General features: G+C 42.7%; 1 protein-coding gene across 1 annotated transcript; it reads right to left on the reverse strand.

Moving 5' to 3' along the window:
- Positions 1-12545: 12545 nt before the first annotated feature.
- MAP1LC3C (microtubule associated protein 1 light chain 3 gamma) lies at positions 12546-23092 on the reverse strand. Its single transcript, XM_060259174.1, has 4 exons — positions 22569-23092; positions 21845-21900; positions 21602-21708; positions 12546-13076 (listed from the first exon to the last, which is right to left on the reverse strand). Exons 1-4 carry the CDS (start codon positions 22639-22641, stop codon positions 12866-12868), a joined length of 447 nt encoding a protein of 148 aa, XP_060115157.1. The 5' UTR covers positions 22642-23092; the 3' UTR covers positions 12546-12865.
- Positions 23093-23308: the final 216 nt, after the last annotated feature.

Raw genomic sequence — 23308 nt, forward strand, 5'->3', positions numbered from 1 at the left:
TATTAATGCGGGGCTGACAGCCTCTAACCTGGCCTGCACCCCTTTCCCTGCTTTTACACACCGAATCAGTTTGTGAAATAATTTCAGAACCTTTCCAGAAACCCATAAGGTTGCCTTTAAAAGCAGCAATTAAGGGATTGCATGATCTGTCTATACCCAATGATTGAAAACTGTTTGCATGGTCAGCAATTGTTTGCATTCCAGCTGTTGTAGCCATCAGCAATTTTAACATGCGTTCACATGTGTCCCTAAAAGACGCATCCACATTAGCATTGTCAATTTTCTGTTTCTTAGAGGGTGGTTCAAAAGCACCCTTTTGTAGGTGTTTACAGTCTGTTGGGTTGTGTGTTTTCTTTTCACTTTACCACATTCTTTTGGCTAGGGCAGGGTGGATGATCCTTTCATGGAAGTCTGCAGCTTGGATTACTGTGCTGATGTTTTGTGGCCGAGTTCAGACCTCAGCGAGGTGGAGATCATTGTGCTCTGAGGATAGCTCTGGTTTGTGACATCTTTAGGAGAGAAGATTAAATGAAAATAAAATGCCAAGCCTCAGCAAAAATATTATTAACATAGCAAGTCAAAACAGGCATGCAGTTTATATATATATATATATATATATATATATATATATATATATATATATATATATATATATATATATATATATATATATATATATATATATATATATATATATATATATATATATATATTCCTTTGTGTTTCATAACACCCGCTAGTGTTTGCTGGCCTGCTATGTTTTGCTTAGAGCCCACATGCGCTTCATCAGATTGGCACCTTTTCTCATCTACAGTGGAGAGTTATTACATAGGCACAAAGTTAAAAATCATTTCCCCACCATATAAAAATTAAACATTAAGCTTGTTTTTTAAAATGAAAATCCAAAACTGCGAAGCAAAACTTAAAATTTACCCGACAGTGGTTTTAGTTTTGGTTTTCAACAGGGATAAGGGAGGAGGGAAATTTTCCTTAGAAGTTCCATCATCATCTTTGTCAGGGGTATGCTGGCCTAATGAAAAAAAATTAGCTTTTTCAAACTGTTTTTTTAAAAAGGAAAAAGCCCTTAAATTCATTCACCCACCACCCTCACACACAAAGGCAAATAAAATATTTACCACATGGTATTTTTGAACATATCATTTTCCACACTTCTTCACAGCCATGTGGTTTCTTCTGGCCTGCATATTAAAATGTAAAAAATATGAAATATAATGCAGCCACCCCATTTTTAAATTATCCCCCACCACACACCCCTCTTATAAAAACAAACTGATTTTAAAACTGAGAGGAATGCAAAATATACCTTTGTTTTTTTGAAGACTTTTCTTCTGCCATATTCTTTTTAACCCTTAAGATTTACAAAAAATATTGAAAAGGACTGATCACAAATAAACCTTTTTACAGCATTAAATTATTATCCCCATTTATGAAGCTTAAGACAAACACCTCAAGATAAAAAAGTCTCCCTCTAGTGCCTCTCTGTGAGCTAGAATAGGATGTGCCTGGCCCCTTAATCTAATCAAGAAAAACTGAAGCAGCCCATACTACCCCCCCAGCCATTCATTTTCAGCCAGAGGAAAGAAATCTGCCTCTTTTTAAAAAGCATATTGTAAAATATATAAAACAAACCTCTGCCATTCAAAAGAGCCACCATAAAAAGTAGTTCAATATCTTTGCAGTTTGCAAATGTCTGTTAAATTAAAAAACAGGAGTAGATCCCCTCTTTCTTCTCATTAAGCATGCTTGGGGCAAACAGGCCATAAACTATCTGCTTTACAGGTAGTACAAGGGTTCAGACAGACAAAATTTACAAGCAGTGTTAATTTCTAATCACTTAGGAAAAATAGTAGCACACAGCTTATCTGCAACCTCAAGGTAAAGATGTCTTCTGATCTTCTCCTCCTCTGGCCAAAAAGAATGTGACTCACCCCCCTCAATCTAATCAAGACCAACTGACCACTACTGTGTATGAAGGAGCGCTGTAATTGGTCCCCATCAGCCATGTGACTTGCTAATCCAATAGAAATTGTCCAAGAATTGTAAAGGTAACCAGGTTCCATCCATGTGACTGCAAAATACCCCCCCCCCTTCCTTTCCGCTCCCACACAATCTCAGAGAAGCAGCAGCCATGGTTTCAGGAAGCACATGGGAAAGAGGGTAAGTAGTTTTTCAGAATACACCACAATATAAATATAAAATTAGGCTCTCCCTTCCCAAACCTTTTTTTAAAAAACAGCAGCCAGTAAATGTGGGGACTAACCATCCCAAGCAATTTTTAAAATGCTGCCAGATTTAATCAGAGTGCAGCCCCCCTTCCTCTCTCCCTTGCAACCACCAGCCCTTCATTTCATGGGGGCATGCCTGGGCATGTAATAACAACACTGATTTCTTTTAACCAGTTCCTTTTTATTTACAGAGTGAAAAATGGAGTTGCAGTCTATTTACAAGGTTTATTTCAAAAACAGACAGTAAAAAGCAGCTGCAATCTCTCTTTTATTCACATCACAGAAACACCTTTTTTTTCTGGCGCAGAAAAAATGAACAAAAATGCAAATTTTGATATAGCCTTGAAGTTCCTGAGTGTCTGGGAAATCTTCCAGGAGGCCTTGCAAAATTTGGGAAGCACCATTTTTAGCTAGCATGTCAGCTGTTGTCTCCCTGCTGTCCATACGAATGCATGTCTCTTCATCAAAAACAGGCCCTGGGAAATGGAGTTTTGCTGAAACAAATTCTTCATTCTCAGAACTGCTCACGTATCTCCTTTTAAAATTTTGTCTCACTAATGGCGGCGGGCTGGAAAGTACCAAAGGTCTGGCCAGAGTTTCTGTGTTCTCAGCAAGAGCCTGCACACGTGTGTTCAAGCACAAATGGCTTATTTCCTAAAATAACCTGGTGGGGGTGGGCCCCAGCCCCCCAGCCCATTTGCTATTAGCCAGGGGTGATTGGGCATGTTGTTAGAGAGGTCACATGGACCTACTCAGGCCTTCTCAGAGGCGGCCGCCATTTTCCGGGGTGGGGTGCCACAGTAAGAAGTTCAATAACACTTCAGTGGGTGGCACTGGAGAAGGGGGCAGGGGAGGGGGCTACACATGTGATTTCCGGCCTGCTCAATTAATATGCAGGGTTGCTATGTAACAGCAGGGTGGATGTAGACGCTGATTGGCCTGGCTGCACCACGTGGTGTGAGTCAGTAAGGTCATTTCCTGGAGGAAGTGCTTAATTAATTAAATATGCAGGGTAGCTACGTCACAGTTGGGTGGACGTAGATGCTAATTGGCCTGGCTATGTCACATGTGAGTCAGTAAGGTCATTTCCTGGAGGAGGTGCTTAATTAATTAAATATGCGGGGTAGCTACGTCATGGTGGGGCATAGATGGTGATTGGCTGGGCTAGGTCATGTGGGGGTGGGGCTAGACAGGACACCTCCTGATGGGAGGTGCTTAAATATGTGGGGTGCCTACATCATGGTGGCACCCCCAAAATAGGTCACTTCCGTCCTCCATTTGTCGGTTTCCGATCACGTGACTCTGGGGTCATGACCTGGGTGACGTCATTAGGATCATGACCCTGATGACACAGTTTCCGGTGATGTCACTGGACATGATGTCACTGGCCACACCCCTTCATTAATTATGCATAGGGTTGACACCGTTTCTGGTGTCGTCACCAGAAGTGATGTCACTGGCCACGCCCCCTTTATTAATAATGCATGGGGGGTCTATTTACTACTATTATCAATTTCAGAGGTAAATCTGAATCACACTTTGCCAGATTTAGTAGAAGGGAATTTGCTGGGGGTCCTGTGCCTATCAACTGCAAGTTCTTGGGGAGAGACATCAGGTGCTCAACCAAAACTTTCAGAGCCCTACAGTATCTCTTGGCGAGCCAGAACAGGGGAGGAACGTGTGCAGCAGATACTACAAAAACCACTGTCTGCAAAGCAGAGGGGCAGCAGGTTGATAGAGATGTGAAATTGGCCGCCCTGAGCCTGCCTCGGCGGGGAGGGCGGGATATAAATAAAAGCTTATTATTATAATTATTGGAAGAATTCACTTTTAGAATGAAGGAACCTATAAAGCTGAAGTTCTGTCAGTAGCTACCCAGCGAAGGGCAACAAAGTTTTGGCTGGAGTCCTTGGGTTGCCAGCCTCCAGGTGGGGTCTGGGTATCTCCTGGAGCGATAGCGATCAGTTCCCCTGGAGGAAAGGGCAGCTTTGGAGGGTGGATCCTATTGCATTACAACCCTGCTGAGCTCTCTCTCCTCTCCAGACTCCACCCCGCCCAATATGCATTCCCAAATACCCAAGAATTTCCTAAACAGGAGTTAGCAACAGTACAGTGCACTTGGTTGTCCTTCTTAGGCTGGCTTAAGGGTCTTCAGCAGAAACACTTGGGCTTTAACAAGCACAGTATTGGACATATTAAAGGCACTCAAAAGCACAGAGTTGAGACAAGAGAAGATTAAACTTCTCCCCTCAAATGTTAGTCCTTAGGGAACCTATGATATGTCAGTCACATAAAAAGGCTGTAAGTCTTTTAAAAGTCTTTTTTAAAAAGTGCATGCAGACTACTGGTTTCTTGACTGGGGGGTGGGGGAATACTGACATGAATGAACCTAGAACCAGATTCATATGCTTGAATGCTAGATTTAGATTACTTTTCATTTTTGTTCAGAAATAGGTTCCTTATTTCAATACTGGAGTCAAGTTGCACCTTTAAGACCAACTAATTTTTATTTAGAACGTAAGCTATCATGATTTCTTAAGCACACTTCATCAGATGAGGAATGCAGCACAGTGAGCAAAGCCATACATAGCTGAGCAGAGCCATACATAGCTGATAGGCAGTGGCCCAGAATGCAACATGGTACAGATTTAAGAACCAATGACTGTACCATGTTGCATTCTGGGCCACTGCCTACCAGCTATGCTCCGCTATGTATGGCTTTGCTCACTGTGTGAGCTCATCTGATGAAGTGTGCTTAAGAGCACATGAAAGCTTACGTTCTAAATAAAAATTGATTGGTCTTAAAGGTGCAACTTGACTCCTGCTTTGTTCAACTGCTCCAGACCAACACAGGTGCCCGCTTGGATTTATTTCAATACTGTCCCACATCAGAATTCTGGCTGCAGGAAAGAATGGAAGAAATAACTGCTTTACCATGCATCTATGTGCCCACTCAGTATAGGAGAACTTTAAGGCCTGAAAAACTGGGACTTCCCCCTGCTGGCTGCCTTACCTTTAGGACAAAGCTTCCTTGAGTGAGGACTACAGCATTAGAAAATTTCATACCCATTGGGGTAGGGAAAGTTGCAGATGACGAAAATGCATTAGCTGAATCCAATCTAAAAATCACCCGAACTCATGTCCAAAGCAAACACTATGACTCCAAAATAAATAACATCTGTGTGCAGCCTAATGCATAAATGTCCATTTGTGAAAGAATTACCTGTGTGTGTCCATTATTCAGCCTCAGCAGGACCCATCAGATTTTACTGTATTTAACACAGGAAGAAGTTCTTGCATGAGAGAATGAGTCCAAAGTGTGATGTTGCAAGGGAATGGTTCAGGGCAGTCATCTTGAGCTATTGGCTTTTGTACTCATCTCATTAATTCATAAAATAATTAGCTCAATTAAATTGCTAAGAGGTCCTATGAGCCTCTTTGATTATGTGCTTGTTGAAAGGAATGACACATGTCAGTGAGGACTGCTCTCTCATTGCAATGTTTATTACCTACTTTGGCAAAGAGTCCACTTTCTCTAGTCTATGAACACTTATGGCAGAATAAATCTGTTTGCTACGTCTTTAAGGAGCCACAAGACTCCTTTTTGTTTTGCTGAAGCAGCCTAACATGGCTACCCCTTGGGGATGTTTTACTGAACAAGTTGGTGATTCTGCTGTCTTGAAAGAACATTAACAGCTGTGCTAAACTGAGCATAAACTGCTGACTCTGATCACAGGAACACTATATGCCTATTTCAAGGTATCTCAGACACAAAGTATGAAAGTACAACCCCCCAACTGGACAAAATATCTGCAATCATTCTATAAAATATATATATTTTTTGCATTCTTTATTTTTGCTTCCTTGATGATTATAACACACGATGGTTATCTTGAAAAAGGCTTAAATTCACCCTGCCTTTCTCAGAACCATAGATAGTCTGAATGCTCATCAAAAAGTATCTGCTACTGCTAAGACTGCCAACTCCAGGTTGGTAAATTCCAGGAGATTTTGGGGTGGAGCCTGGGGAAGGTGCAGTTTGGGAAGGGAAAGACATATTGCCATAAAGTGAAACCCTCCAAAGTAGCCATTTTCTACAGGAGAGGGGATCTCTACAGTCTGGAAATCATTTGGAATTCCATGAGGTCTCCGGGTAGGACCTAGAGACTGGCATTCCTAGCTATTCAGATATTGGGTGGCAACTAACACAAACATATAATACATTCCTATCAGTACATTCCTATCAGTGTAGATGACTGGGGAATGCAATGGCAAACCACCCCATAAAAAGTTTGCCAGAAAAACATTGTGAAAAGCAACGTCACCCCAGAATCGTAAAGAACGGGTGCTTGCACAGGGGACTACCTTTACCTTTATCAGCTTCTTCGATGATTCCATGCTCTAATTTATGAAAGTTTATACTGGAATATATTTTGTTAGCCATTGGTCTCTTGTGTTCCTAGTAACTTTTGATTTGTAATAGTGTGCTTGTCTGTTAAGTATTTCACATCTTTAAAAAATTGCAAGAAGGGAGTTAAGAGGTTATCACTGGTGTAAAGATTGCTCCCAAAGAGGAAAGTGCAACACATATATAATGCTATACTGCAGAGATTAATATCTGTTAGCAAGTATCTGTACTACGTGACAGGTGATGTCTTTATTTTACCAACATGGAGCTGGCAATCCTAGGAGAAGCCGATACTTTTTGCTGAACAGTCAGACTACCCATGGTCCTGAAAAGTTGGGTTGAATTATTATTCATTACTTTAGTGGGCTAGAACATTTTTTAATCATGACATGTACCTGGCTAAATCTAGGCTAAATCTTTCCAAGGGAACACTTCAGACACTCTCCATGCAAAAAAAGAATACACAAAGGATTTCTTTTTGTGCTGGTTCATCTTTGAAAGATCACATTTTTATGATTTCCTCATGCCAAAGTCCACATATATAATGTCTACTGTGTCACTGTTGTCTACATACTTGTTCACTTTCTCAAAGAACTCCAAAAGGTTGGTGAGACAGGACTTCCCTTTACAGAAGCCATGATGATTTCCCCTCAGCAGGCTTCTTTGTTCCTCTGTGTGCTTTGCAATTCCATCTCTGATTACCATTTTTACTAATTTGCCTGGGACAGACATATGGATGACTGACCTATAATTTCCTGGTTCCCCTCTAGATTTCTTTTAAACACTTCTTTTTAAAAAATGTGCTACTCTCCAGTCTTCTGGTATGTAGTGAATTTAGTGACAGATTACAGATGAGTTAGTAGATCAACTAGCTCATATATGAGTTCCTTAAGAATTCTTAGGTGTATGTCATCAGGACATGGAGACTTATCAGTTTTTAATTTCCACAATAGGTCTAGAATTTCATCTCTGGTCACCTCAATCTGGATCAGTCCTTCAGACTCGCTTCCTGAAAATAGGGACTATGACATTCTCAATGTCACTGGTGCCAACATGCACCATGACTGCTGATTCCTTCCCATTAATGTTCCCTCTAAGCTGCAGAGTCTTGTGAGCAAAAATTCTACTTTGTGAGCTACTGGCATTAAAGTTGTGAGCTACTGCATACATTAGTGTGCTCTGGGGTCACCCTTCCTGAGCTAAGGCAAAAATGTGTGAGCTGGAGGCTAAAAATCTGTGAGTTAGCTCATGCTAACTCAGCTTAGAGGGAACACTGCTCCCACCACTATCTATTAACCTATCTAGACAGCACGTGATGTCCATAACCTTCACACCAGGCAGGCAAGTCACCATGCAGTCAAAATGCCTGTCACAGATCCCACTGAGATCATAGTCACAGGAAAGAGTGCTGCTGCCATGATTATTTATTTATTACATTGAGTTTATATCTCACTCTATCCCAAGATGGGCTCAGGGCAGCATACAATGAATGGATATAAACAAACAACAGTTAAAACAATCAACAATCAAACAAAAAATCAAAAATCAGTTAAAACAATCAACGGTCAAACAATAAACAACAGATAATGAGAACAAGATGGCAGTAAACCAAGTAAAAGCCCAAGGCAGTCCTTAATCTCTCCTGCAAGATGACTCTTCCAGTGGTGATTCTAAGGTGTTGTTCAGTGTGCAGGGAAAGCTGAGATGGACTGAACACCTGCTGCCTCAACTGAAGGCCTGGCAGAACAGCTGTTTTATAGGCCCTGATCTCACAAGGGTCCTGCAGAGCCCTGATCTCACAAGGGTGTGTGTTCCAATAGGCTGAGGTCAGGGCAGGAAAAACCCTGGCCCTGGCTGAGACTAAGTGGATGTCTTTTGGGCCAGGAACTACCAGTAGATGTTGAAGAACTGAGTGCAAGGCTCTCCAGGGCTCATATGGGGAGACAGTCCTGCAGCTAGGCTGGTCCCAGGCTGTATACAGCTTTAAATGATCACAGAAACAGCTGCTGCCTTAATAGAACAATCTGTGATTTGCACTACCAAAAGCCTCTGTTTATGCATCCCAAGTGAAAGCTCCTAACAGAAATAATCTTAACTTTAAAATGTCTCCCGCACTACTAAACATGTTTAAGACAGGAATCAGAATCACTAAGAAGAGAAACATGGTCTAAGGAATGCATGATGGCTAAAACAAAACCAAAGCTGATGTATAAACTGGATGACACATCCCTCAGTAATGCAGACCTTGGCAGTAGCTAATTTGCTTGGATAATACCATAGATTTTGTTTAAGTGCATTTAAAATTTTTTACACTCTTTTTTTTTTTTTACAATCTTGACTGTTAGGAGATATCTGCTGCTTTTGCATGCAGCTCTATTAGGCTTCCCAACCCTCCCGCCCTGGCGGGGGACCCCAGGATTTCCACCCTCTTCCCCCGCTCCCCAAAAAAACAGAAGCGGGGGGAGGGGGGAAATGGCGAGCTGCACCATCCCGGAGCCGGCGAGGCCGCCGCTGCCGCCCCCTCCCCGCCCACCGCAGCTGCTCCTCCGAGATGGGCCCAGGCTGAGCCCATCTCGGAGGAGCAGCCAAGAGGCGGCAGCAGCGCAGGCAAAACCAGAGAAGGGGAGTAACTCTAAGTTGTTGTTTGGAATGAAAGTTTCCATTGCAAGATCCCCCGAAACTCCTCCTTTAATGTTGCTGGCCCAGACTACCCATATGTGTCATTGCACCCTCAACTCCCCTCCTTGGAAGCCAGCCCCATAACCGGCTTAGTTCCGGCTCCTGTGTAAACATTGTCAGGGCGCAACGGCTACACATGGCGGCGATCGCGGCGCTCCCTCTGGCTCCCAGCCTAATCCCAGCGCAGCAGCCGGGCCGGAAGGAGCTGCCGGCCGGGCTCAGGAATGCAAGCCGCTGAGTGGCGGCGACGCATCATGTGAGATTCCCGGGCCGGTCTGGACTCCTACTGCAGCTCTTGCCTTTGCCCTCGCCAGAGGCGACGCTGCCCAGCGGCTCTTCGGCACCATGTCCCACCAGACCGGCATCCAAGGTACTTCTGGGGGGGGCTCCGGATCTCCCTTCCTGCCTCCTCCCTTGTCCTCAGCGGCCCAGCCTAGGGTTGCCAATCCCCAGTTGGGGACAGGAGATCCCCCGGTTTGGAGGCCCTCTCCCGGCTTCAGGGTTAGCAGAAAGGGGTGGGAGGAGGGAAACGTCTACTGGGCACTCCATTATTCCCTATGGAGATCGATTCCCATAGGAAATAATAGAGAATTGATCCGTGGATATCTGGGGTTCCAGAGGGGCTGGTTTTTGAGAGAGAGGCGCTAAAAATTCCGCACGGCATCTGGTGCCTCTCCTCAAAACACTGTCCAAGTTTCAGAAAGATTGGACCAGGGAGTCCAGTTCTACGAGCCCCAAAGATGATGCCTCTATCCTCCATTATTGCCTGTGGAAGGAAGGTATTTAGAAGACGCATGGTCCCTTTAAATGTAATTGGAGTTCAGTTGGCTCCTGGCTCCACCCCCAAAGTCTCCTGGCTCCGCCCCCAAAGTCCCCAGATATTTCTTGTGGTATACTTGGCAACCCTAAGCTCTATACAAAAAGCAAACTTGCTGTTATTCAGAGTTGGCTGCTTCAAATCAGTAAAGCTCTATCACGTAATTTCTTTCATGCAGCACTTCTGTATTTTTTGCTGGAATTTAATTGTAAAAGACCTCATGCAACAGCAATTGTCAAGCAGAAGACAGCATCTGATGTTTCTCAACAATATCAGCAACATAGCACAAGCAGCTCAGTCTTCTAGCTTAGTGGCTTTGAGTTTCCTATCCTTGATTAATCTTTTCTGAAAGGCACCATAACTTTGTGACAATACTAAATCAATTTCTTCCATAGGAAATGGTTTTAGTAGATTGGATATATTTAACCATGTCATTCTTTTAATTGTTCAGTTAATTTTTATCATAGTAACACTATGTTTCACACTTTTTGTCTGAATTCTCTAGGTTCAAAGTGCAAACTCATAAAAAAAGCCATTTTTGAGTCACTTGTGGAATATGTAAGGTGGGGGAACCCAGCTGCTTAAGTGGGAGACAAATTATTTGGGGTCAGACTGCTCTAAAGTCTGCAAAAATTGTACTGGATGATTTTATTGCGTAATCTGTTTTAATGTTTTATGCGGTTTAATTTGTTGTTAGCTGCCCTGAGCCCACCAGGGGAGGGCCGGTTAAATTTGATAAAATAAAATAAAGTATACTGCATTACAGCTTGCTTGCACCTTCATCTTTTATACACATTCTTGTGGCTGTTCCCATCTCCTTGCCTCTTATTCTAGCCAAACAGGTGTTGACTGAATTCTTTGAAAGTTGAAACATACTTGGTTGCTTTAAAAACATTTTTCTAAGATACAAGCACAACACCAGCTGCAGGCAAAGTAGTCATATAGACTAGATAGCATTTACTCACCATCACATTTGCCAAAATTCTCTTTTGGAGGCAGGGATGCCTGTCAGTTTATAGGCTAGTGTAGCAGTTTCTTAGCATGCAAAAATGACAGATCAAAGATAAAAAGATGTTGAAGAAGCACTGCTTTAAGATGCATAACTTATAGAATTAAAAAAAAACCACCCGTTCTCTTCAACAGACAAAACTCCCCATTAACATTGAAAAAGAAAAAGCCTCAGATAAACTTTTTTTCCTCAGTAGCATTAGATAGATTTCATTAGTTCAGTACTTCTTAAGTTTATTTATTTAGTTATATTCCACATTTGTCTCCAATGTAGATCCTACAAGGCTTACAACATAGTTCTCCTTTCTTCCATTTACTCCTCACAACAACCCTGTGAATTAGGTTAAGCTGAGAGAGACTGATGGATCCAAAGTCACCCAGTGAACTTCATGCTGAGTGGGGATTGATCCCTGGGTCTCTCAGATCCTAGCCAGACTCTCTACCCATTAATATCCCACTGATTTACGCAGAAACGTTAACTCATGCTGTTTTTCAGAACTAGCAGTTTCGTAAATCTAACTGCAAGTCATGTCAAGGTACAATTTGTTCACCACACAGTAAACGCCTATTAAAAATAAAACTTCAGCCACAAAGGCTTACTGTTCCCAAAGCTTGTGTTACACACTCCAAGTCATGTGGTTTGTGACATTCTAGAGACCTGAACTTTAGTTCTGATGACTAAAGTGCCCTTTAAATTAGCTAAGCTCTGCTGTACAGCCATTTTAAGCTAGATGTTGGTGCAACAGACTTACTGGTTTGATTTTAACAACAAGGATTAGGCTGAGCAATTCCTAATCCCCTTCCACTATGTGATGTGAACTATGACAGAGACAAATACTTTTGACAAGGCTCATTTTAACACAGAAATCAACCAGAGTCAAGTTTAAAGGGTCCACCAAGGCCCAGAGCAGAGCTCTAAAGGCAACACTCAACCTCAGGATAAAAGTCCTTAAGCCACAAGAGGTGCTGCTTTTGCACTCCAGCCTCACCCCTATTTAGTCAGCTGTGCCTCTAGATTTCCTGACCCCCACTTTGTACATTTATTTTTATAGGTACTATGAATTAGTGATCAGTGTGCATTAGTACTTCTGAAGAAGCCCATCACATGGTGCAGCATTAGCCTCCTGTCTGCACATGGGACTCACCACTTGGCAATGCCAAGCCAAAAACAAGCAAGAAAGCAAACTTCTAAACCCACCCTTGGGGAGTCTACCTCCCACAGGAAGATTAGCAATTGACTGTAGAAATATATTAAAAGCCAACAGATTTCCCAAACAAGAAGTGCTACAGTAATCAGAATTCTGATTAGATCTTCTGTGTACACTACAAGACAGGTTTGTGGCAGGTTCCCATATTTAACTTTCCCCCCATCCAATCTTGAAATTAATTTGCATCTTACTATTGTCCAGTTTTATTAACATTTTTAAAAAGTTACATAATTTAGGGCATTTTTAAAACAAACCCACTGAAGCATACCCCAACTATTTTCTTTTGTCACACGAGCATCCATTCAAATACAAAACAAATGTCCATGTCCTTTGTTTAGGATGGTTTATCTCACCACTTGCTTCTTTAGCTGGGCCTTGCCAGCTCCTGGGTCATTAATGTTTCAGCTGAGCCCATGTCAAACAGAGCTTCTTTTTAGTACAAGTAACTTATGTGATTCACAGCACAGCTGCCTAGCCACAGCTGCCTCTCAAAAGACACTTATGTTTTCTGGAGACATTCATTAGATTTCCCTTTATCAGCGGCCAAGTGGTATCCAAACATTTCCTGGGAAGCATAAGTCATGTATACAAATCCATCTTCATCTTTGTAATCCTGGTATATTTCAGCCAGAGTCAAAGACATACTGGCTAAAGTCTTGTTGTTCACTAGCAGATAGAAAGCTTGCGTAGAACCCAATCCCATCCTGCCCCTAGGTTAATAAAAGAGAGAGAGAGAGATTATTAAAATGCAGAAGTCTTTTTCATGTCATGCCTGATTGGGGACAATTACGCAACTGCTGTGGGGTGGGGGGGAGAGAATAAGACTTATTTACATCAGTAGGAACTTCATAACATTCTCAACATCAGCTTGCTCTTTGATTTTTAGATACTGGCAGGAAAAAAATCTAATGGCAAAATCCATCATGCCTGGATCCACCTCTGAGTCCCTTCTTCCAACTCCCATCCTTGAGGCCAGATGGAGATGAGGAACACTTCCACTGTACCTAGACTGGAACCATGGAGCCCCCTCCTGCATGGATCGATATCTCACTAACAGACACTTCCCCAATTTTTTAATTAAATTTTAACTGGTATTGATTTTAATTGCAGGGAGCCTCTTTAGAAGCTAATTTGTTTTGGCTGAAAGGCTGAGTAAAAATACAATTTAAAAAATAATCCATGGTGCCGTCAATGGAAAATTGAACACAGGTATTAGCATGGTCCAATTTCCCTGCAGTAAACACAGAAACAGCAGCTCATCTCCTTCCCAACCACCACATCTGTGTGTACTGTAGAGGAACACCACAATTTCATTGGAGTGTAGGAATTCAGTCCTGACCATTCTGAATCTTTATTTTGCCATTTTCATGCTAGCACTTTTGGCTTCACTACAAGAGGAGCACAATACAATACAAATGTGCAAAAGGAAGCATTTGTTCAAGGTAAATTGATCAGGCAATACCCAGGCAGAGGAAAGGGGATCACCTGCCACATGCACAGGCATCCTGTAAGTTACCAGTCATTCATACAGGCTTTACAGTCATTCATACAACTGTAATTGTCCCCAATCAGGCATGACACTTTGAAGCTCTGAGGCTGCTGACCACTTCCAAGCTCTTTCTGCCTTGTCTTTGCCTGCTTCAGCTGGAAGCTCTTCTGCGCTTGCAAAGTTGCAAAGAAAATGTTGAATAGGTTTTCCATTAAGATCTCTGCACCCAAATAGACTGGTCTATCTGGGCGCAGAGACCTTAATAGAAAATCCATTCCATGTTTTTCTTGCAACTTTGTCTATGCCATAATATATTTCAATGGAGTGGTTTGTTTCACCTTCCAGCGTTTGTATGGCCAGTTGAAGTTGTTGCTTCCTGGAGTGGTCTCCTTGCAAATAAAGGGTTGATGCTTTGAGCCAGCTTGTCTCTGCTGAATGGACCTGAGAACTGGTGCCTAGTAAGTACTCTAACCTGGGAGCTCATAGCCAAAGTGGGATATTACACTGGAGAGCCATTGCCAATCTGAGTAGACCGGGGGGGCGGGGGGAGTTCGCAGTGCCTAGCTAGTTCATGTTTTTCTAGACTCAGAGCATTTTATGTTTAGTTTCTGCTGTGTCCTTGTGCTTTTTCTTGATGTTTGTTTTTAAAATGGCATTGCCAAATCCAACTATTTCCTCACATTTCCATTTTAAACAAAATATCACTAGAGTTTTAAGTATTTTGGTATTTTAAGTAAAAAAAATATATTTAATTGTGTTTTTCTATATACTTTATTAAGTTTTTATCTCCACTACCCGGCATTACATTTTATGACATGCATAGCTCAGCCCCAGAAAGTCCCATTTGTGTCAAATCTGGCCCCAATAACAAGTGAATTTGACACCCTTGCTCTATGCAGATAATGCTGTATTATTATCTTGTTCCAGAATTGGTCTCAAACATTTATTGAACAAATGTTTTCTTTTCTTCTCAATCAACAAATTATGTTTGAATGTTGGGAAATCAAAAATATTAGCATTTGCTAGATCATGGGAAATGCATAAAGGGGCAATTGGAGGGAAAGAAAAAGAACAAGTCAAATGTTTTAAGTATTCAGGCTTATGGAAAATCATGGGTAGTGCATGCTCTCTGTTTAGAAACTGGTTTGAATTTAGTAGAAACAAGAGCATGGCTCATGACCATTAAGTTTTGGTTGCATTTGCATTATTATTTTGATTCTGGGAGTCTCATTCAGCAAATGCTCACTGAGTTCACCCTTTTTTAACTGATCAGGTTATATTGAGAAAAAGATCCTGGCCATTGGTATTTCCCTAGATTTGCTGGCCTTGCTCCCTTTCATGGGTGTGTATTTATTAATTAAACACAAAATCCTTGATATTGAAGTCCAGAAGCTTTATAGTTTAGCTAACAAGTCCTGTTCCCCTCTTAGCTTCAAGGTTGTGAGCCGCCCTGAGCCTGCTTGTGCGGGGAGGGCGGGATACAAATAAAAAGTTATTATTATTATTATTATTATTAAGGTTCCTCATACAACAGGTTGGATGGCTCCTTACCTATTGCTTCTACAAGTTCCCCAAACCCAGAGAGCCTTCTCCCTTGCCAATTTTAATGCAGTGCCATCAGTGGTACCATATAGTAGGTTTAATAAGACTGAATATTTGGCTAGTACTTGTCTCTGTAATTCTGGTTGCATTGAATCAATATCACACGTTCTCCTCCACTGCTATTTATATGCAGACCTATGTGCTAAGTATTCAAACTTGACTTTAGTTAGTATGTCGAGCCTTTCTAACCGTATTAAGGTTTATCGTCTCTTGAACAATCATTTACCTGAAGTTACTGAGAAGGTAGCCTTGTTTTTACAGACAAGGTAATAACAGCCCACCAGGAATTGTCATAGTATTAACCTCCTCTTTTTAAATACTGCATTTTATAGTATGACTTTATCTTGATTATATTGACTTTGTACTCCTCTCTTTTAAACTGCTGTTTGTAGCATTTGTAATATTTGTACATGCCAATAAGGGTGACTGACTGACATACAGGCTTTAGCATGTTCACAAGTTCAGAACAGTCAAATTACAAACAGCAGGTATATTATTGTTATAGTGCCAAGAAGCTCACCTAGGCCAAGGAGAAAAGACAAATAAAACATAATTATGTCATACAGCCCTACAATGCACCAGGATCCCTTAGAGCAGGGGTGTCAAACCCATTTGTTATGATGGTTGAGCGGCGGGTGAGATGTCTCTGGGACTGGAATAACAGCCCTCAGAGTACAATGACAGTCCTGGACCTAGAATCAGTGCTCTGGGACTGGAATAACAGAATGCTTCTGCTCCATTAAGGAAGGTATTGGGGGATTTGTTTCCAGCACACTGCTGGCAGTGATGGGTGGGGGTGGGTCAGGGGTGCCAGCTGGACTGCCAGGAGGAGTTCCCTAGCTGGGCATTGTCGTCTCCCTGTGTCCCTTTCCTGGTGATTGCAGCCTTTGGATGTATGGGCTGTGGATATATTTGAGATTGCTGCTGTTGAGAGACTGTTGTGGTCCTTGCCAACTCTGTCAGCTGCCCTGTTACTGTGAGGCAAGCCTCTGTTCCTTTATGGAGACAGGGGTGTGTGCCACAAACATGGTCCTGCTCCTTGGCCATGAAGTGTGGCAGGCCTGGATTGGTCTTGCCATCCTGTGACTGGTTCTGTCCACTGTTTCCATCACAGCCCTGCCATTGCACCTTGTGATCTGTACCAGACACAATGACATAGTTGCTAGAGATGTTGGCATGATTGCAGCCTGTGTGGCCCTACTTCTCAGACTTTTTCCTGTCTCCTTGTCTCTGCTGGAATCCTTGTCTCTGCTGGAGGGGACTAGCAGCTCCAAGAAAACACCAGCAACCCACTGCTGTGGTGCAGGCAGCCCTTAAGATTGCACTGCCCCTGTAGTATAAGCAATTAGACTATAACTTGACAGACCACGGTTCAAACTCTCTGCTCAGCTGTGAAATTTGCTGATCATTTGAGAAATAGTGACCGACCACTAGTCTAAGTATGGTTGCCAAGTCTGACTCAAAAGTATCTGGGGACTTTGAGGGTGGAGGCAGGATGTGGCATCACTTTTGTGATGTCACATCCTGTGATGTCACTTCAAGGTCACCAGTCAACTCATGTCACTTCCCAAACTCATCACCTTCCAAGGATGTCACTTCCAGCACATTGCACCAAACACCCACTCCTTCCTGCAATATTACTTTCAGGATACTCCCCCAAACTTGCAATTTTCTCTGAAGTCATGGATGGGGGCATAGAATTGCCAGCTCCATGTTGGGAAATTCTTGAAGATTTGGAAGTGGAGCCTGGGAGTAGGCCATGTAGGCGGCTGCCTAGGGTGCCGTATGGCCTACGGGGTACCTCTAGGCATCCCTTTCCACATGCTAGCGGGCCCGCTCGGCTTCCCCGCACTGCGGGGAGGCAGAGATGCCCGGCATGCAAACGGGGCCAAATCTGGCCCCGCTTCACCTCCCCACCCCTCGGGGAGGCGGAGCAGGGTTGGCCGTTTGCTTGCCGGGTTCTCCGAGAAGAGCCCAGCGTGCAAACAGGGCCAGATCCAGGTGCCAAAGAGTGTAGGGGAGGGGGAAAGCGGCCTCACGGTGATGTCACATAGTGATGTCATTGTGGCGTGCGCGCGCGCGCAGAGTGTGCATGAAAAAAATAAATGAGGGAGTTGGGAGGGTGGGGGGCATGGCGCAGGGGTCTGCCTCTAGTGGCAGAACCCTTAGTGCCTGCCCTGCATGGGGAGGACAGGGACCTCAGTGGGGTACAACACCATAGTGTTCACCCTCCAAAGCATCCATTTTCTCCAGTGGAATTTCTGTATTCTGGAGACAAACTGTAATTCCAGATCTCCAGGTCCCACCTCGAGGCTGGCAGGCATCCCTAACTGCATCATACCAGCTACTACCTCAGAAAGAACCGTCAAAGGTTGACCCAGACAGATGAGTCGTAGTCATCATTCACCTTCTATCTGAACACAGACAAAAATTGCCTTGTGGTTTGGCAACCTGTACCTGAGACGAATAGCTGTGAACAATACCAAATAGCTATGAACCTATCACTTTATTATATTTGTTAACATTTCCCCAATGTTAACTTGTTCTTGAGTGATCTTGTTCCACTTCTCCCCCCACCGCTTTGCACACATACACTCCCACCCACTCACAATGTTATTAGACATGGCTATTAGAATATAAGATATAACGTTTCAATTACAACATTTAATTTAATATAGAACTATAACATTGTAAAATAACATTCCATCCTGTGCTTCCCACACTTCGTGGCTCCTTGGCCCTGCTGTTTCTTTTTTGTCTTTGTACACCTCTTACAAAAAATGTCTATAAAAATTTAGATGCTGCAGGGTACCTAATTACATTTTAAGGTTCACTGTCTTTCAATACCATCCACCACCCCATCTGAAAGATGAGGATAGCCTACCGTCCAGGGCTGTTGTCGAAACCCACACCTGGCAGATTAACTCACCCTCTGTTATGGACAGAAGAAAGCAAACATCAATAGCCTCTGGAGAGACATGGGGGTAAGGTTGCCAACTTTCAACTTGGAAATTCCTGAAGGATCTCAGTGAGATATAATGCTAAAGTCCACCCTCTAAAGCTATTATTTTCTCCAGAGGAACTGATCTCTGTAACCTGGAGATCAACAGTAATTCCAGGAGATCTCCAGGACCCACCTGGAGGCTGGAAGCCATACATGATGGGAACAGCAGTCCAGTCCTCCTAGCATCCACAGAACATTGTGCAAAACAGTGTAACTGGTGGACCAGTTGGGTTTCTTCTAGGGTCTGAGCAGAGCAATTAGGCACAGTTGAAAGAGCACTGTTTTGCCTGTAGAACTGTGGACTAAATAATACTAACTGTATTTTGATTGACAATAATAATATCAAGATGTCTCTATCAAATACCTCTAACTGGAGATTCCAAGGACTGAACCTCCCCATGCCCCTGTTATTATCTGCCAACCCAACCCTGCAAAGGATTTGGGGGAAGCACATTGTTTTGTTGTCAATTTACTGGGGGGTGGGTTAAGCCTTTGCTGAGCATAGCAAGATTACTCAAAAACAAGTTAAGTCCACTCATGCTAGGCTTTGGCGTTTCTTATTGCCAGGGGAATCCCCTTCCTCTTCTGAAGAACAGCCCAGCCATACCATACCTCAAGCCCCAGTCTTAGGCTCAGCTGCTGGGCAAACATGGGAGAACTTATTGCTGCCTGTTGATCACTTTCAGCTCCACTTTTCCCTCCTTACTTTCTCTTCCTGGACAGCCCCAGGAACCAGAAATAGCCTGGACAGCTCCAGAACATAAACACATACAAACTTTTTTTCATTCCACTTACCCACCCATTCTCAGGCAGCCTCTCTCTCACAGTCAGAGACCTTTACACTGGCTGGTGATGGTGGCAACAGGGAAAATCAGTGCCGTGAACCAGCACATCCTAGGGGGGAACCAACTCAGCAGTGCACATGTCTCTCTGGAGGACTCTGCCTGTGTTGCTCTAGCCATGGTCTCTATGGTACCAGAGATTAATCCTAGAACATCACAAAATGGTCACCATTTTGTCCCCCACCTCCATATTTTTGACAAGCAGGGAAAGGAGTTACAAACCGGGGAGGGGCCCCTGCCTCCAGCTAGGGATTGGGAAGCCTAAGTCAAAGCTACTTCACAGAGTTCTTGGGAAATTAAAACAAGGGCAAGAAAATCTGTATGAGGCTCTGAGCTCTTAAGAGGAATAGTGACATAAAATTATTAGAGACTGATCTCCCAGGGTCTTGTTTCACTGTGCCTCAGAGTGTCATTTTATTCTCAAAATAACAGTTTAAACCCCCAGATAGCTACTTGTGAAAAACAATCAACAATGGCTACCTTCACACCATTCATTTCATAACAGTATCTGCAAGAAGTTTTAATTGCAAATAAAATATACACATATGCCATATGAGAGCATTTACCAAGGAGCCATGGTTTGCTAACTCTGGAATAATACTTTATGGCAAACCCAGCTTCACCATTACATTTTGCATGAAATAACTGAAACCCACAGTAGAGCAAGAATTTGAACCTGGCATTCCAATAGCCATACCATATCATCTTCCTTTGATCAACAAAAATGTTATAAGCCAGCCCTTGCACAGATTAGATCCCATGGCCCATACTAGCAAACCTAGGACTCTGTAGAAAGGCTTGAGAAGAGGAAGAAGACCTAACCAGCAGAAGGCACCGCCACTTCCATGAAACCCCCAAAAGAGCTACCTATAACAAAAGTATTTGTTTCTGTGTCATCTTAAAACACACTGGAGGGATAGAAGAGCAGGAGGGCTGTCCAAGATTATCCACATGCGGAAAAAATGGTAAGTGGCACTGCTGCAAACATGTGAGTTAGCCTTTTAAAAAAAAAACCTTAACGGTCATGGTAGAACAACAGAATGATTCCTGTGACAAGAAGCACACAACTTAGTTTGTCTAAAACAGGGACACTGCTGCACCTCTAAAGAGGTAGTAATTTTCATGGCATGGAACCTGTAAGTCAAATGCTTGCTGAGGACAGAATGCTGGGTATTGTGCCAACTGCACCATCTATTCACAGCCACAGTTCGCATAATGCAAAGAGAGTCTTGCTCAAGGGTTCACTCTGTTTTGAAGAGGTTGCAGATGGAAAAGGCAAACATTGAGGGGCTAGCCAGTTTGCTTAAGATCAAGAGCAGCTTTCTGGAACACAGCAAATTTTCTAAGGCCAAGAGAGGCTGTAGCTCAGGACCACTTCAGAAGGCAATCAATGGCCAAACATGCCTGTGGGTAGGCCTGACAGCTGAAATGAAATACTGTCTTGGCAATGGGAAAACTGACAGGAAGAAGCATGGAGTCTGTGTCTTTATTCTTTTATTCAGATTTACAAGACCTTCCGAATATAATTACACATTTCAGGCTATGGTGCAACCCTTGGAGGCAGAGTAAAAAGATGAAGTGCAATATTTCTCTGGGGCTCAGCATTAATATCTTCATCTGCTCAATTTTGAGCGTAAAAGCCATTCTGGCCTTGGAGAATTATTGTTAATTAGGACAGATACAAATGGATACTTAAAGAGTCGGTGCAGAATTCACATAACTAATTCTGTTGGCCCCACAGGTCTTTGAACTTTTATTTCTTGAGCAGACCCCTTTCCAAAGCCCATGGCAAGCAGGTTTTGAATTTCAAGGGGAGAACAAAAGTAGTTTGAAATATAGTTGTAGAGGGCCCAGTTTTTATTTTAAAAAGCCAAAAGGAATTCTTTAGCTCTGGACACAGAATTAAGGTCTGACCAGACCCAAAGTCTTTTAATGAGATTATTTATTTCATAAAATTGGGCACAACACACCATAACTTAGACTTGCAGAATGCACTGACAGCTATTGCATCCCTGAATAAAATTTTTTAAAATAGACAAGGGAATATATTAATCTAATGTTGATTTCTCATGCAAACGAAAAGGAATCATTTGCAAGAAGATTCCAATAACAGAGTCCCATCAAAAGCATGGCAGGAAAGAATTCACAGAAAGCTGTTGGATAACATAGGACACATTATTGTATGATTTCCAAATGCTTCAGAAGTTTTGTGCCAAAAATAGAACACAGAAAGAATTACACACAGCAGTGCAAACAGCAATATGATTAACAGGCTATCATCAGTGACTTGCTACATACCTAATAATGGTTACAAACTGTGTCATGGTCAGCTCTTGAGGTACAAGAAATTTTGTTTTGTCTAGCAGTGGAAGGTACCTTTCTCTCTGATATCTTTCAACAATTACCTGTTTAAGGGAAAAAAAAGAAGTTAAGGATGAACATATTGTACAATATTGTTACTAAATAACAAAGCTTTATTTTAGAAAAAATCATGCAGTCATCAGTAATTAGCAGTAAAGGAAAGAGAAACTATATACTTACAGGGACTTTTGTGGGAAATTTTTCCCGAATGCCTGTAACTTCTTCCATCCTGCTTGCTGTCCAAAAGAAAAGAAAGGATCAGCAATTTGCATTCCTTGCTGTCCAAACTGCAATCCAAACAGACTAACTAGGAAATACATTAAAATCAATGAGGGAGGGTTATTTCCTAGAAAAAGTAAACCTGTAACATTTTATTTTTATATTTTATTTATTTATATATTTTATTTTTAACCGCCCATCCCACAAGTGGGCTCAGGGCAGGTAACAAGAAGCAGCATAAAAACAATCAAATATATCACAAGCCGTTTAACAATCAAAATAAATATCAATTAGAACATAGATTAAAATATCAATTCAATATCAAATCAATTAAAATATGTCCAGCAGGGTAAAGCTATACAGACTAGTCTAAACTCACTGCAAGACACTGTCTTGAACAAGAATAACTCTGAACTAGACTGCACTATAAACCAGCAGTTGAAATTCTACAGGCTCACCCAGCGTGGACTACACCTTGAAGATGCCATCCTAATACAGGATATCAATGGGACATGTTCTACCTAGGGTTAGATCTTATTACCTCCAACGCGAAAAAACATTACAAGGTAAGCCCCCTTCATTTCAATAGGTGTTACTTCCAAATAACCATGCAGAAGAACCATTCGCAGCCCAGGTGCAATTAAACTTTCTGCATTTTAAAAATAAAAAACATCGAATACCTTACCAAAACTCTTTCTTTGTTTGAAAGGTCTGATGGATTGGTACGTATGCATCGGATGCATTTTCCCCTGCTGCATTTTCCCTCCAAACCCCTCCCCCTAGCTGCTTGTAATCCCGATGTCTTGGACCACAGCCACCGCCGTCAAACTGTAAAGTTGCTAAATAGAGCGGGCCCTCCTTATAAAGACTTGGCTGTGACATCAGCCCCGCTCTGTGTCCTGCCTTTTGTTGCCCCCCCCCCGGTAGAAAGGGGTGGGATCACTGTGGATGAGGCAAGGGCTGGAAGGGAGCGTACGGTCCTCGAAGCAACAACTCGGTTACAAAACCGCACAAACCCACCCCGGCTTTGTCCCGAGGAAGGCGCCTGTTCACCAGGTGCGTGCTTTATTTGGCTCAAACGTGGCCGCCTACGCGTCTTGCTTCCCTGGGAAGCGTAACACATTCTAACGACCTGTAGAGTCGTTCCGCGAGTGGCGTTCCGGTTGAATTAGGTGGAGCTCGAGTCCCAGGAGCTTGCAGGCGTTCTGCGTCTGCGCAGTGCGTTCTCGGAGGCTCTCTGAGACTGCCCTAAGAAGGGCAGGCTGGGGCTACCTGTCGTTAATCCTGATTTACAAATACTGAGGTTGCTAGTTCTTACTTTCAGCCGTGCCCTCCCGCTTGCAGGTAGTGGTAGAGCAGCTTATTTGTTACCTGAAAATTATAACATCAAAAGTTTGTTACTGTTTTCGTGGACAATACATTTCG

The sequence above is a fragment of the Heteronotia binoei genome, chromosome 1, assembly GCF_032191835.1.
Source record: "Heteronotia binoei isolate CCM8104 ecotype False Entrance Well chromosome 1, APGP_CSIRO_Hbin_v1, whole genome shotgun sequence".
NCBI classification, from domain to species: domain Eukaryota; kingdom Metazoa; phylum Chordata; class Lepidosauria; order Squamata; family Gekkonidae; genus Heteronotia; species Heteronotia binoei.